Source organism: Gopherus flavomarginatus, chromosome 9 (assembly GCF_025201925.1).
Source record: "Gopherus flavomarginatus isolate rGopFla2 chromosome 9, rGopFla2.mat.asm, whole genome shotgun sequence".
Lineage (NCBI taxonomy): Eukaryota > Metazoa > Chordata > Testudines > Testudinidae > Gopherus > Gopherus flavomarginatus.
The window spans coordinates 57,692,917-57,706,105 of record NC_066625.1 but is presented as its reverse complement, the minus strand read 5'-3'; the positions used below and the strand labels follow the sequence as shown (position 1 = coordinate 57,706,105).

At 42.3% G+C, this 13,189-nt stretch overlaps 1 protein-coding gene across 2 annotated transcripts in view; it reads left to right on the top strand.

Annotated features, from left to right (window-relative positions):
* Positions 1-807: 807 nt before the first annotated feature.
* The window catches only part of IREB2 (iron responsive element binding protein 2), a 37,725-nt gene continuing 25,343 nt past the window's right edge, over positions 808-13,189 (top strand). The window contains exons 1-5 of one of the 2 annotated variants that reach the window (XR_007776195.1): positions 808-1,037; positions 3,343-3,432; positions 7,349-7,514; positions 8,943-9,080; positions 12,202-12,423. Coding sequence is in view for 1 of the 2 variants with exons in the window: in XM_050966980.1 (XP_050822937.1) it covers positions 932-1,037; positions 3,343-3,432; positions 7,349-7,514; positions 8,943-9,080; positions 12,202-12,423 (722 nt within the window). In the remaining variant the exon portion in view is untranslated. The remainder of the gene's footprint in view (positions 1,038-3,342; positions 3,433-7,348; positions 7,515-8,942; positions 9,081-12,201; positions 12,424-13,189) is intronic. The other variant, XM_050966980.1, reaches the window with a different exon arrangement.

Here is a 13,189-nt window from a genome sequence, read left to right as displayed (position 1 = left end):
ATTATTTCTTGTGTCTTGCTTACAACACTCCTGCTAATACAGCCCAGAATGTTTGCTTTTTTTGGCAACACCATTACACTGTGGACTCATAGTCAGTTTGTGATCCATTACGACCCACATATTCCTTTCCTGTTCTCCTTCCTAGGCAGTCATTTCCCATTTTGTATGTGTGCAACTGATTGTTCCTTCCTAAGTGGAGTACTTTGCATCTGTCCTTATTGAATGTCAGCGTACTTTCTTCAGACTATTTATCCAGTTTGTCCAGATCATTTTGCATTTTAATCATGTCCTCTAAAAAACTTGCAACTCTTCCCAGCTTGTGTCCATCACAGATTTTATATGTTTACTCTCTATACCATTATCTAAATCTTCAATGAAGATACTGACCAGAACTAGACCCAGAATGGAAGGGTCACTAAAAAGCAGTTTCCCCAAGCTCCTGGCAGCACCCACGGACACATGAAATGAAGCCGAGCACCCACCCCGCCCTCTGTGAAACGCCCAGCTGGATGTGACCTGGAAGCCGCCCTCAGGGCCACCCCCTTTCACCCCCAATGCTCGCTGGCTGGGGCATAGCTCAGGGTTCCACGCCCCGTCAGCCCCTCCCGCTCCCGCGTAGCCCAGCACAACCCCGGGCTCGCCAGGGCCCCAGCGCACGGAACAAGCGAGTAGCCTGAAGCTGACTCACGCCCAGACTCAGGCTACCCTGACGGGGCACCTAAGCCACCAGTAAAGACACTTCCTCCAAGCAACCCCACCCCCTCCTTTATTGAGCCTGGAACTATCGCGAGAGCGGCCGGCACAGTATCTTCCCCTCCCCCCAGCTCATTCTCACGAGATCCCCGCTGTTTTTCCTTTATTGCCAGGACCCAAGGTCTCGCGCGAGCTGTGTCAACTAATCGGATGGGCAAAACTCATTTCCAGTCTCGCGATGTTTGGTGATGGCTCCGCCCCCACGGCCCCCTCCCCGAGTCTTCCTCTTCCCCCTCCCCACGTAGAGTTAATATGGTCGCTAGCGATGGACCCTGCAAGGCCAGGTCAGTGCGAGCCGATCTTGGCGGGGGAGGGGCGATTCAGCTCCCGAAGGGCCCCGCTTCAGCCTGGCGCCCCCGCGTTCCTGGTCTGGTGCGACCCTCCCCCTTGCAGTTCGCGGCCTGGCTTGTACCTCAGCCCCAGCTCCCCCGGCCTGGGCCCGCGGCCCCTGCTCGCAGATGCCCCCGGAGGGATGGTTATTGCCCCCGGTGCCTTTATCGTCTCATCACCCCCCCGCCCCCCGGACCGGCTCCGCTTTCGACGCCGTCGCTGCCACCCCCCCGCAGCCGCCTCCACTATCTCCCGTCCTTTGTTCGGCCCCTTTCCGCTCTCACCGGCTTGCACCGGCAGGCTCGCAGTCCCCGGGCGGGGGGGCTCGGCCGAGTGGGGGTGAGTCCCTTCTCCTCTGGGCAGGGCCCGAGGCAGAGCCTGAGGCGGCGTGGAGAGCCGCCCGTGGGCACCACTGAGCGGCACCGCGAGCAGCTGCCCCCTCGCTCCTGGCACCGCTCCCTATCGATCTAACGGTGCTGCGTAGCGGCCCCTGCTGCTGCCCCACACCCCATCCCAGGGGAGCTCTTAGCCTTCACCCCCCCCCCCGTGCCCCTCCTTGTCTGCACGCCTCTCAGCTGCCGATCAGGGGCCCGGTGCTGCTGACTTCTCCCCCCCCCCCCCCCCCACAGCGAAATGGCCAAAAAACTGTCCTGTGATTGGAGGGGGGATGGTGACAGCTATACTGGACCCTGAGCTGAGATGGGCCCTCGAAACACCTGTTATGAATGAGCTGGAGGAGTCCCAGCGAACATGATGTACTGGGCCCCAAATTTCTCAAGTCAGGCCTTTCTGTGACCCAAGTCTCTCAACCCTTATTGGGCTCTTTTCCAAGTCATGGATCAGAAATGGGTTGAAAACAATGGATCTCATACTTGTACTCTTCTTGGGTACCTTTTACAATAGAGAGGCACAGAGCAGACAGGGCTTTGTTTTTAAGTCTTTAATTGAAAAGCTCACCGTGTAGATAACAGAGTCCTGTGCAGTTCATTACTTCAAAAGGTTGAAGGGTGTACGTTCATGCTGTTACTATTTATTAAGCTGCCTCACTTTAAATATTTGTGAATAGATGCCCTATCTCACTAAGTGTCTTGCTCCCTTTTTTAAAACTAGTATCTCCAAATCCTTCAGTTATTTTTGTTGACCATTTCTGGTTCCTCTTTAAGTTCATTGTCCTGCAAACATTTAAGCACGTGAGTAACGTTTTGCCCATAAATGGATTATTTGAGCATGTTTGCAGATTCAGGGCCTTACCAGAGATCTTACTATCAAAGCAAAATAATGTGTAAAGTACCCATGATGCTGCATTTACATTACAATGAAAATGTAGCAAAGTAGGAGGTGAAAATGTGGCAACCTACTAAAAAAGAGAAGCTTCTATTGCTGATACAGTCTTTTAAAATCAACAAAGCCATCTGTCTGCAAAAACTTATGCATATACTTAACTTTACTCACTGGAGTTATTCCATTGATTTCAGTGTAAATGTTTGTAGGACTGTGAGTGGGGTGGTGTCACAGTTTTAACTTTTGTTTTAAAACCAAATTTGAATTTCTTAAACTATATTGAGTTCTTTAGGCCTTCCTAAGAGATATTACTGATGTTCATTTAATTTAATTTTATTTGAGTGGCAATAAATATTATTTCTGTAAATTCCATTCCTTCTGAAAACAATTTCAAATTAATTCGCAGTTCTTTTCTACAGATTTTTTATCTTCACTTTTTAAATAAGGTCTGTTATAAAGTGCATTTCTGTCCATTATCTTTAGGTACTTATATGGCTCTTGTTACCATAGTACTTATCCTCACAACTCCCCTGGGAGGCAGGGAACAATCATTTTGCAGATGGGGAACTGAGACTAGATGCCAGATTTTTAGGCATCTAAAGATGCAGATGAAGTGGGTTTTAGCCCATGAAAGCTTGTGCCTAAATACATTTGTTTGTCTCTAAGGTGCCACAAGTTCTTGTTGTTTTTGCAGATTTTTAGTGCTATTTAGGTACCTAGTGGGATTTACAAAGTTTCCTAGGTGTCTAATTCCCATCGAGTGCCTGACTCCCTAAGAGGTTTTGAAAATCCCACTAGGTACCTATCTGCAAATTTAAATGCCTAAATATCTGGCCCTGAGTGATTTGTCCAAGGTCACACAGGGATATCTGTGGTGAAACAGGGAATAGAACTGCATTCTGTTGAGCCCCAGGCTACTGCTTGAACCACTGCACCATCCTTTCTTTCCATGTAATAATTTGCTGCATTATTTTTCAGAATGCCCGTTCCAGTACTTAATTGAAACATTAAATGACAATCCAGAGAAGAAGTTCTACAATATCGCTAAACTTGGGGGCACCAAGTATGGTAATACTACTTTTTAATAGCCTTTTAGTAGTATGGTTCCACTAGTAAATATGCATCAGTTATGTGACTACATTGTCTTTAGTAGGTTTGTATGAAAGCGTGTAATTTTACCCTAAACATGCTGTTTTATTAAGTTGATTAATAATTTGCTTTAAGTGAGATAAAAGGAATGATACTTTTCCCTTAGTGGAAAAGTTTGGTTAAGCGAGGGATACTTCTTGGCCTTTTATAGGCATAATAGTTAATATAGTAATAAAAAAAACATTTTCATTACAGAAAATAATCATTTCTGTTATGGAATTAACAAGCGGTGACAAAAACATAAACTCTGTATTACCTCACATGTAAATAAAAGTTTTTACAGAAATGTATTCATCGTAGTCACATACACGCAGAAGAATTATGCATCATTGACTCATTTACTTTAATGACAATCTCATATTTCTTTTGAGGGTTTCTTTGTGTCACAGTTTAGGGCCCAAAGCATCTTTATTTCCGTGCATGGTCCAACAAGCGTACCTGCTGCCAGGTTTCTGGCTCCCTCACTGTTGTCTTTCCTGGGTGGAGACCCATCTCTTTCTCCCTCCTGACTGGGTATTTCCTGCCTGAAAAGTTCCTTGATTATACTGTGAATTCACTGTCAAAGTCAGACTGCCTGCTTTGCCTTTTTTCTCAGAGATGGTTAACAGTGCAATTGCCACAGTCATAAGTTACTAAACAGCACTTCCTATGCAAGAATATTTATTCTTTGGGTATAAACATTACAGAGAAAACATTAAAGAAATAAAAGAACCTACATGCATGCTAATAAGCTTACCAGAGATCAGTCCAGCTGTCTTTAGGATGAGCTCTGGCAAGTGAGTCCTTCAGCACCCCTCCAAAGAGGTTTCTTTTGTGGTCACAAGTTCATAACAGCCTTCGCTCAAAACTAGTGCACATGTGAAGAATTTAGGCTCTCTTTATACAGTTTGGAGGTATTTGAACTGAAGTAGACAATCAGTAGACAATTGGTTTCTCTCCCTAGGGCTTAGCTTCAAAAGGATGGATTCATAGTGGGTCATTTGCATTCCTCTGACCCTCCCGCACCCCCCAGGTATTTCGTAGGAAATCCACTTCATGTGTATTGTTCCAAAAAGTCCTTTGAAATTCCTAATATCTCTCAGAGATTGCAGTAATCCTTCCACCTCCTAAAGAATTTCCATACAATTCCACGATAGTGCACAAACAGCATTTTCAATACAGTGGATCCTAAAGGTGTGAAATGTAGTTCAGTAAGGTTTAATTCCATAAGATTTGCCCATGATATTCAGGGGGCCATTTAGGGATCTGAGGCAAAAATCTGTCTGGGGATTGGTCCTGCTTTGAGCAGGGGGTTGGACTCGATGACCTCCTGACGTCCCTTCCAACCCTGATATTCTCTGTCTAAGTGTCACATCTTGATTTTAATTTTTTGGGTGAACTTGTGTTCATGAAAATGATGAAACCAGCTAGAGCCAGACAGACTTTATGAAAGTTTTCTCATAGAGTTCTTCAAGTACACCTTTGTCCTGACACGCAGTTGACTTCTCTCTCACAAGGCTGTTCATCTAATAAGTAGAAAACTACACATACATCACTCAGGTTTCATGCATTTTGTGAGGTGAACTTTGTCAGGGGAGTGGGCTTCCTCCAAATAGTCTTGGTTGCTGATGACTTTCCTAAGCCCAGTTCTGTTCAGTAGGACTACTGCTGTTAGCCTTGTCTCTTTTGCACTGTTTCTTGCTATCCCATATCTCTCCTCTTCAGCAATTCCAAAAAAACCAAAAACCTCTAGTTCGAATGGCAGCAAAGATATGAAGATAAACGTAAATGTGAACAGCAGACAGACAGCTCCTCTGTCTCTACTCATAGCTTTTCAAGCAGTATCAGTAGAGAAGAATTAAGAAAACCAGTCAGTTTCACCGGTGCTTTTCAGAGTCTTAAGGACAGCAGTGAAATTGAACAGAATTATTTCACTTTCTGTCTGAATGCTTTGGAAAGCTATGAGAAGCCGCAGAAATCACTGGAGCAATTTAGGGCAAAGGACTGTGTAAATGGAGACTGTGGAGTAGACTAATAGTGACTCTCTCCAACAGTCAGAGTGTTGAGTTGGGAGAGGGAGAAGGAGATGTCCCTTCAGAGTTATCAAACACGCATTAAAACAGACAGAGACTGTTATGAAAGATAGAATTCCAAAGCCGAGCCCCGAGACAGCATTCTGGTAGGAATCCTAGCGCCTGCATCTTACCGGTCATACATCCTGGATCTCCTTTGTGACTCTCTGTCCTGCAGTTTAAAAGTTCAATTGAGTTCTTTGATTCCAAATTGCTATAGAGAGTCTGATTGTCTTAATATTTAAAGTGGGAGCAGAAGTATTCAGTTATGAAAAAAAATGTAGCTAGGTGACTAAGACTGAAAAACCTTTTCTGGACAGCTCTTGAATGAACACGAACACACACACTCTGTGTGTGTGTGTGTGTGTGTGTGTGTGTGTGTGTGTGTGTGTGTGTGTGTGTGTGTGTATGGTAGTGTATTGGAATGCCTTTATTCTTCATTAAAGGGAAGAACACAACTGACAGGGAAATAAGATCACTTTGTTCTGGTAGTTTGAATATTAAACGCACTTAGTGCTGACATTACACCACATTTATTTTAATCAGATTTCTGTACAATTTGCTTTTCATATGAATCATCTAATTAGAGAATTACAGTGAGTGCCTTGTAAAATGTATCTAATGTAGCATAAGCCACCAAACCCTGAAGCAATAGTTTGTAGGCAGGCAAAGTCCATGGACTTGGTTGAAACTGCCATTTCATGTGTTTGTTAACATTCAGATCTGAGCTTTGGTCTCTAGAGCTGAAACACTAATACGTGAACCTGTTCGACCAGTTACCTAGCATCCTTTATTTCCCCCTATTACTGTACTCTCATTTGACCACCTGAATTATTGCTGAATGGAATGATGTTTGTGAGTGAATGATCGTACCTAATTTAGTACCTAAGAGCTCCTTTACTGCCTTCAGTGGTGACTGGCAGCCCTTTCTTTTTTTTAATCTGTCCCTCCCCTGTGTTTTCTCTTCCTTGAAAGCTCCCAATTTTTTACTTTGCTGTTACTTTATATTAATCAGTTTAGGTCTAGATATCTCCCACTTTTAGAGCCCACACCGAGATTATTTCTTGTCTTACTGTCACCTTCTGTGAATGAAGAGGAAACTGCACATAGCGATCCATATTCTGGCATTAAATTCACCCTATACATGGAATATCATTGCTTCACTGTTCAATCAAGCCATTATTCTCTTCCATTCAAATCCTCCTTGAAAACTCACCTCTTCTGTAGTGCCTACAATAAGTGACTCACTATTCAGTGTTTGTTTTATATATTTAAAAACAAAATCCCCAACCCTCCCAGATGTGCACACTCCTAACCATACTGCTGTAGCCTCATCCTAACTTGACTGTTTGTCACCCTCACATATTTTGGTCCATCTCTAATAATGTCCTGACCCTGCAATGAGCTCTGTACAATTGGACCTCTACACTTGGGTGGTATCCCATTGACTTCTGTGGGGCTCTGCCTGGATTCACATATTCAAAGATCATTTTTGGATCAAGGCCATTTTTTTCATAAGCTTTTATACTAAGGACCAGGTCTTCCTCTCTTCCGTGAAACATTGTTGCACCCTTCTGAATGCTATAAAATAATAATAGAGAACAAATGCACATTGATTTAGTGTTTCCTTGTAACTGGATTGTATTCTTGTGCTCTGATGGGGTTGGAATTAATTTCACTGCATGATTTGTCAAATCTCTTTAGTATAGTAAGGTGCTATTTGTTAAAACATATATAGGTTAAAAGTGTTTCCTTGACTAATTCATTTACTTTCCCATAACCAGATATTCTGCCTTATTCCATACGGGTACTGTTGGAAACTGCTGTCCGTAACTGTGATGGCTTCTTAGTAAAAAAGGAAGATGCTATGAATATTTTAGACTGGAAAACAAAACAGAATAATGTTGAAGTGCCCTTCTATCCTGCCAGAGTTCTTCTTCAAGACTTTACGTAAGTGAAATATTTTCTTTTTTTAATTACATTTTTCTAACAAAAGTTTTCGAAATCTGTCTTGGTTCACCGTGCTCAGTGAGGTTACCAGTCTTTTCTCAGGGCTGAAAACAAAATGAAGTGGCCCTTGTGAAGTTTAAGCATTCCATCAGTGAATGGAAATCCATAGTTTTTGTTGTTAGTGCACTTTCAGTGATGTTCCTACATTGTAAATAAAGCCTCTGATTCTGCAAGTTGGTCCAAGAAGGCAGATGTGTGTGCCCACATAGAACTTTGCTGGGACTCCATATGGGTGAAGGTTTCTGTCTGCATGGAGTAACTTGCAGAATAAGGGCCAAAGAACCAGCTTAGTGGCACTTTAACTGTAGCAGGATTATGTGATGATGCAATGAAATATTTAGAAATCTTACTTGTGATAACTTAAGGTCAAGTCCTGCTTATTTTACTGAATAAATTGATAAGTCTACTGAAGTCAATGGGACTTCTTACATGAATAAGAAAAGCAAGATTTGTCCATTACAATGTTACCTATGGATTATTGAGACTTGTGGATGTGAGGTGGCTAAAAGGGTTATCCTTAAGCAGCTACAGAATATTAAACTTAGCACATTTAATTTTGCCAAGCTGGGCAGTCATTTATTTGCCAAGAAGCCATGCAGAATAGAGAAGAACTCTGTGTAAGCTCAAAGCTCATCTCTCTGACAAACAGAAGCTGGTCCAATAAGAGATATTAGTTCACCCAACTTATCTCTCTAAGAAATATCCTAGTAATATAAAAATATATGGAAGTGATTTAAGTGTTTAGTTAACAAATCAAATCATAAGACTTTCATAAAATTTCAGTTTATATCAGTATTCTTTTCCTTTCCTTTAGTTTTGTATGTTGTCCTTAAAGAGTGTTTTTTATCTGTAAAATGGGATAACAGTATTTAACCGCTTTTGTAATGTGCCTTTCGATCCTGAAATGAATACTGCTATAATATAAGTGAAAAACACATATGCGTTCATTTGTATAGCAAAGTGGTGGTGTACAGCTACCATACATCCAGAAGTGGCCATTATGCTAAGGTTTCCTTACAGTTCAGGAGCATAACAAGACAAAAGGGCAAATACCAAATATAATCAGTTGGCCAAGGAATTTGCATGTTCCTATTTGACTCAGTTTTGAAATGTGTTGGATGGTTATGCTTGGGCTTAGGATGGCGCACAGTTTTTATTTAGATATATTTAAACAAACACAGTACACGAATACTTAATATTCCTTAAAACATGTTAGCCAAAGTAAAACGAGCATTACGAGATGGTATTCAAATAGGCTGATATGGAGGGTGAATTAAAAACAAGCTTCTACAATTAGCTTTATTTTAGAGAATTGTCAGTGCATCATAATACACGTAAAGTGCTATTTCTTTGTTGTTCTTTTGTTAGTGGAATTCCTGCAATGGTGGATTTTGCCGCCATGAGGGAAGCAGTGAAAAATCTTGGAGGAGATCCTATGAAAGTCCATCCTGCCTGCCCAACTGATCTCACTGTTGACCATTCTTTGCAGATTGACTTCAGTAAATGGTATTTAATCTACATAATCCAGTTCTGTTTAATGATTAAATTTTACGGGTGGTCAGTGTTCTCAATAGTGCTTTATTCACTGCTCCTTTGGTAGCACAGAGGTAGCCCATGCAACCATCGTGGAGTTACTGTGTAATAATTCACGAATATCATATGCTCTCTACATTTGATGTAAGGGGGTTTGCTATATGATTATAAAGTGAATTCATGCAGGGGTCAGTTGCATATATGTAGGAAAGAGGTCTGAGAGAACCACTCATTTACCCACATTTGAGGGACAATATTAGACCCATTTGCTTCTAACCCCCTCTCAAACCCATATCGTGCTCCATGGCCCTGTTACAATCACAGATTGTAGATGCATGGAAACCTAAGACAAAGGGCTTCTTGGCGGATAAAACACATTCTCAAGCTGTGAGGACAGTAGTTGTCAGGAGCTGTTCAGGAGCAAAAGGCTGACAGACACATCCCTAAGGAGGACCTCTGAAGCCATTGGACCTTTTTAAGCTTCCAAGTGATGGTTAAGTTTAAACAGTACTTTGCTTTAAGAACATAAGGACGGCCATAATGGGTCAGACCAATGGTCCATCTAGCCCAGTATCCTGTCTTCTGGCAGTGGCCAATGCTAGATGCTTCAGAGGGAATGAACAGAACAGGTAGTCATCAAATGATCCATCCCCTGTCTCCCATTCCCAGCTTCTGGCAAACAGAGGCTAGGGATGCTTCAGAGCATGATTTTGCATCCCTGTCCATCCTGGCTAATAGCCATTGATGACCCTCTTCTCCATGAACTTACCTAGTTCGTTTTTGAACCATGTTACAGTCTTGGCCTTCACAAAATCCTGTGGCAAAGAGTTTCACAGGTGGACACTGCGCTGTATGAAGAAATACTGTCTGATCGCTCAGAAAGCCATCTAGTCCCTGTATTGACTGAGGGTCATACCTCCTGAAGGGCAGACTTACAGGTGCCGAGCCCAGTTGGGCCTGCTGAAAAATCACATTGGTACGCTGGGCTGTAGCCCAAGACTAGGCTGAGACTGGCAGAATTGCAAAATCCCAGCCCAGGCAGCTAGAGGCACAAGACCTCATACCTGAGGAGGTGCATGCAGAGGGACTAGAAAAGGGGTCAGAGGCAGTGTTATCATGAGATTGTGTCTGGAAGTTTTGACAGCGTGGAAAAGAAAAGCTTTAAATTATACTTACCTTTTGCCTCACACATGTAACAGTATGTCTACACAGTAAAAGCTGTGCATGTGCTAGCCTTCTCAAGCTAGCTTGAATCCAACTAGCATGACTAACAATAGTGGGGAAGACATCACTGTGAGGGATAGCAAGCAGAGTATGTACCATGGGGCTGTGCCAGGCTTGTGCTACCCATGCAGAAGTCTGTACTGCACTGTCTTCACTGCTTTTGTTACTCTGCTAGATGGAGTGAAGCTAGCTTGGGTAAGCTAGCCGTGCTGTGTAGACATACCCTATGTGATTACAGCTCCTTTTCTTCTTTCAAAGCATGTAGCCTCCCAAAGGGCATATTGACTGGTCTAAACTGGTTAATAGTGATTTCAGTCTCCGGTGAATTGAAAAAGTTCAGAACTGCTGTGAAAGACAGTCTTGTGCATATTTGGTTTTTGGGTGAACCTTTTAAATACATACACAACTCCAATTTTGGCAATAGTAATTTAGAAGAATGAAAAGCAAGAAAGTACAGTAGAATCAAGTTAACCAAGCCTCTCTTATCCAGCTCTCGGTATTAACCAAATCACCAGCCATCCCAGGCTGACAGTAGCTGGGCTCGGGCTGTTAGCTCCAGGTGGCTGGGACTTCTGCTGTCAGCCTGAGCCCCAGCTACCTGGAGCTGACAGCCCTAGCCACCCATTCTCCAGTTTATCCATATTTTTGGTTATCCGATCTGCCTGCGGTCCCAATTAGACCAGATAATCGGGTTTCCACTGTATAGCTGTGAAATGATGATTATTTTGTGATATTGCTTCTCCAGCAGACCAGTTCTTTTTTTAACCCTTCCTTGTGTTTGAAGGGGAAAAGCCCAAATTGTGATTAGTTAAGTCTGAAATTATCAGAAAGGCCAAATGTTGGCAGGAGATCTCAACGTGCTGCTTTCTACTGATATATCCAGTTCCACTAGTTCACTGTTGGAAAGTCCACAGAAGTCTGTCAGCATCTGCTAAAGTGTGATATGAGGCCCTTCCCCAGGGTGCTGCGTCTGCATAGCTTCCAGTTCCCGCTAGCCGAGAGATTGTGAACTGAGCTTAGATTCAGACAAAATGCCCTGTGAGGTGGTATGGTATCCTGCCAATAGAGAATGGAAATTTGTTCTTTTTATTTTAGAGCAGCAGAAACATTGATAGCCCTGTTTTTCAATGTGGCAAATTATTGAATGTAACCATTAGAGGTAAAAAGTCAATCATCTTTCACAGTGGGTTTTTTCAGTGTGTTCCTGTTAAGATTGAGTGTAGTGTAAATAGAGTGTAGTATGGTAAACGGATAGATGATTTTAAAAATGTTTACCTACAGTGTTTTATGTATGTACTTATATTATTTTCTTGAGCCTGAAGTATAATAATTGTATATTTGTAGTAATAAAATGTGTTTATTGCTTGAGCCCTTATTTCCAAAACACAATTAAATATAAAATATCACAACTGCTTCCTTGAGTAAACTGTAGCAAGAGACGATTCCCCAGGGATCTAACAAATGTCGACAGTGCTGCAATAGAGAGTAAAACCAAACACAATCCCCAACCCTTCCCTGAGACAAGACTTTCGTCACATCCCTTCCCTTCAGACCTTGAGTAAACAGTGTAAGGACCATCTGTGTCCTGTTAATAAATGTGGTGTTTGGCAGACCAATCAGGTGAGTAAGTAGTTTATATGGCAGATATTACAGTTCCTTTTAGAAAAGCTAAAGGTCAGTACAGTGTATTTTTGTGTGGTCACCATGATGTATTCTTTGGTTAACTAAACTTACCCAGTGACACTTTACTTTGCACCAGGGTTGTAATAAAATGGTGACCTTTTAGATACAGTTGGTCATTTGTTGGGGGTATTTTTTCAGTAGGAAAATGTTTTTATGCACTTGTTTCATTTTCTGTTTAAAATGACAGTGCAATACAGAATGCTCCGAATCCTGGAGGTGGTGACTTACAGAGGCCGTTGGCAAAGATTTCTCCACATAAAGCGCAGCCTCGGAAGGTACCTTGCAGGGGCCAAACTGGCTGCAAAGGGCCATGTGATGCTGGAGAATCAAGTCGTAACTCAGGAAAATTTTCTGCGCAGATTGAGAATACTCCTATCCTCTGTCCATTTCATCTTCAACCAGTGCCTGAGTATGAAATGCTTTTATTGCTAACATTTAATTGTCAAATCCTTCTTTTGCTGGAGGGAATTATGGTTGTGTTTTACCGACTGGAATGCAGGCCCTTTTTGTGTGCTGTCTCCTAGTTCAGCACTTCCTTTTAGTTTGCAGTGCTTTTGATTTAAATTTAAGGTTGAGCAGAAAAATTGTACCATGCTATCAGATGATGCAGGCTTGTCTCCAGAGCAATAGTACAGCTTTTAAAGTGTTTGCCTGCCTTGTGAAAGCCTGTTGGCTAATTTTAGCTAGCTTTTTGGAGTTAATTGTAAAATTTAAATATTGCTTACAAAATACAAAAATAAGCTGTCTGTCCTCCACAAAGCAGGCAGTGTGCCTTAAGCTGCACTGAAGGAGCCTCTTGGTTGTCATCCAGAATGCCTGCAACAACTGACAGAGATGCTGCTCTATGCTAAATATGCCTTTCTGCATCTCCGTCCACTCTACCCAGAAACAGGTCTGAGCATTTAGGATGGTGTCTAACACCACAGGTGTTTGAACTGACCTAAAACAGGAGAAGAACTTAGGTAAAGCATTCTGCAGAGGGTCATTTATCCTAGTGGTTTGATTGTCTTTTCAAATCTGAGCTGGAGACTTGCCTCATTTCCTTGTAAGGGCAGTGATACATAGGAACAGTGCTCTATAAATTAGTTAATGTAATAAGGCACAGTTGAAACTTTGGTTTAAATCTGAAAGTCCCTATTGTTTTATATTTCATGTAAATGATTTACAGAAGGTTT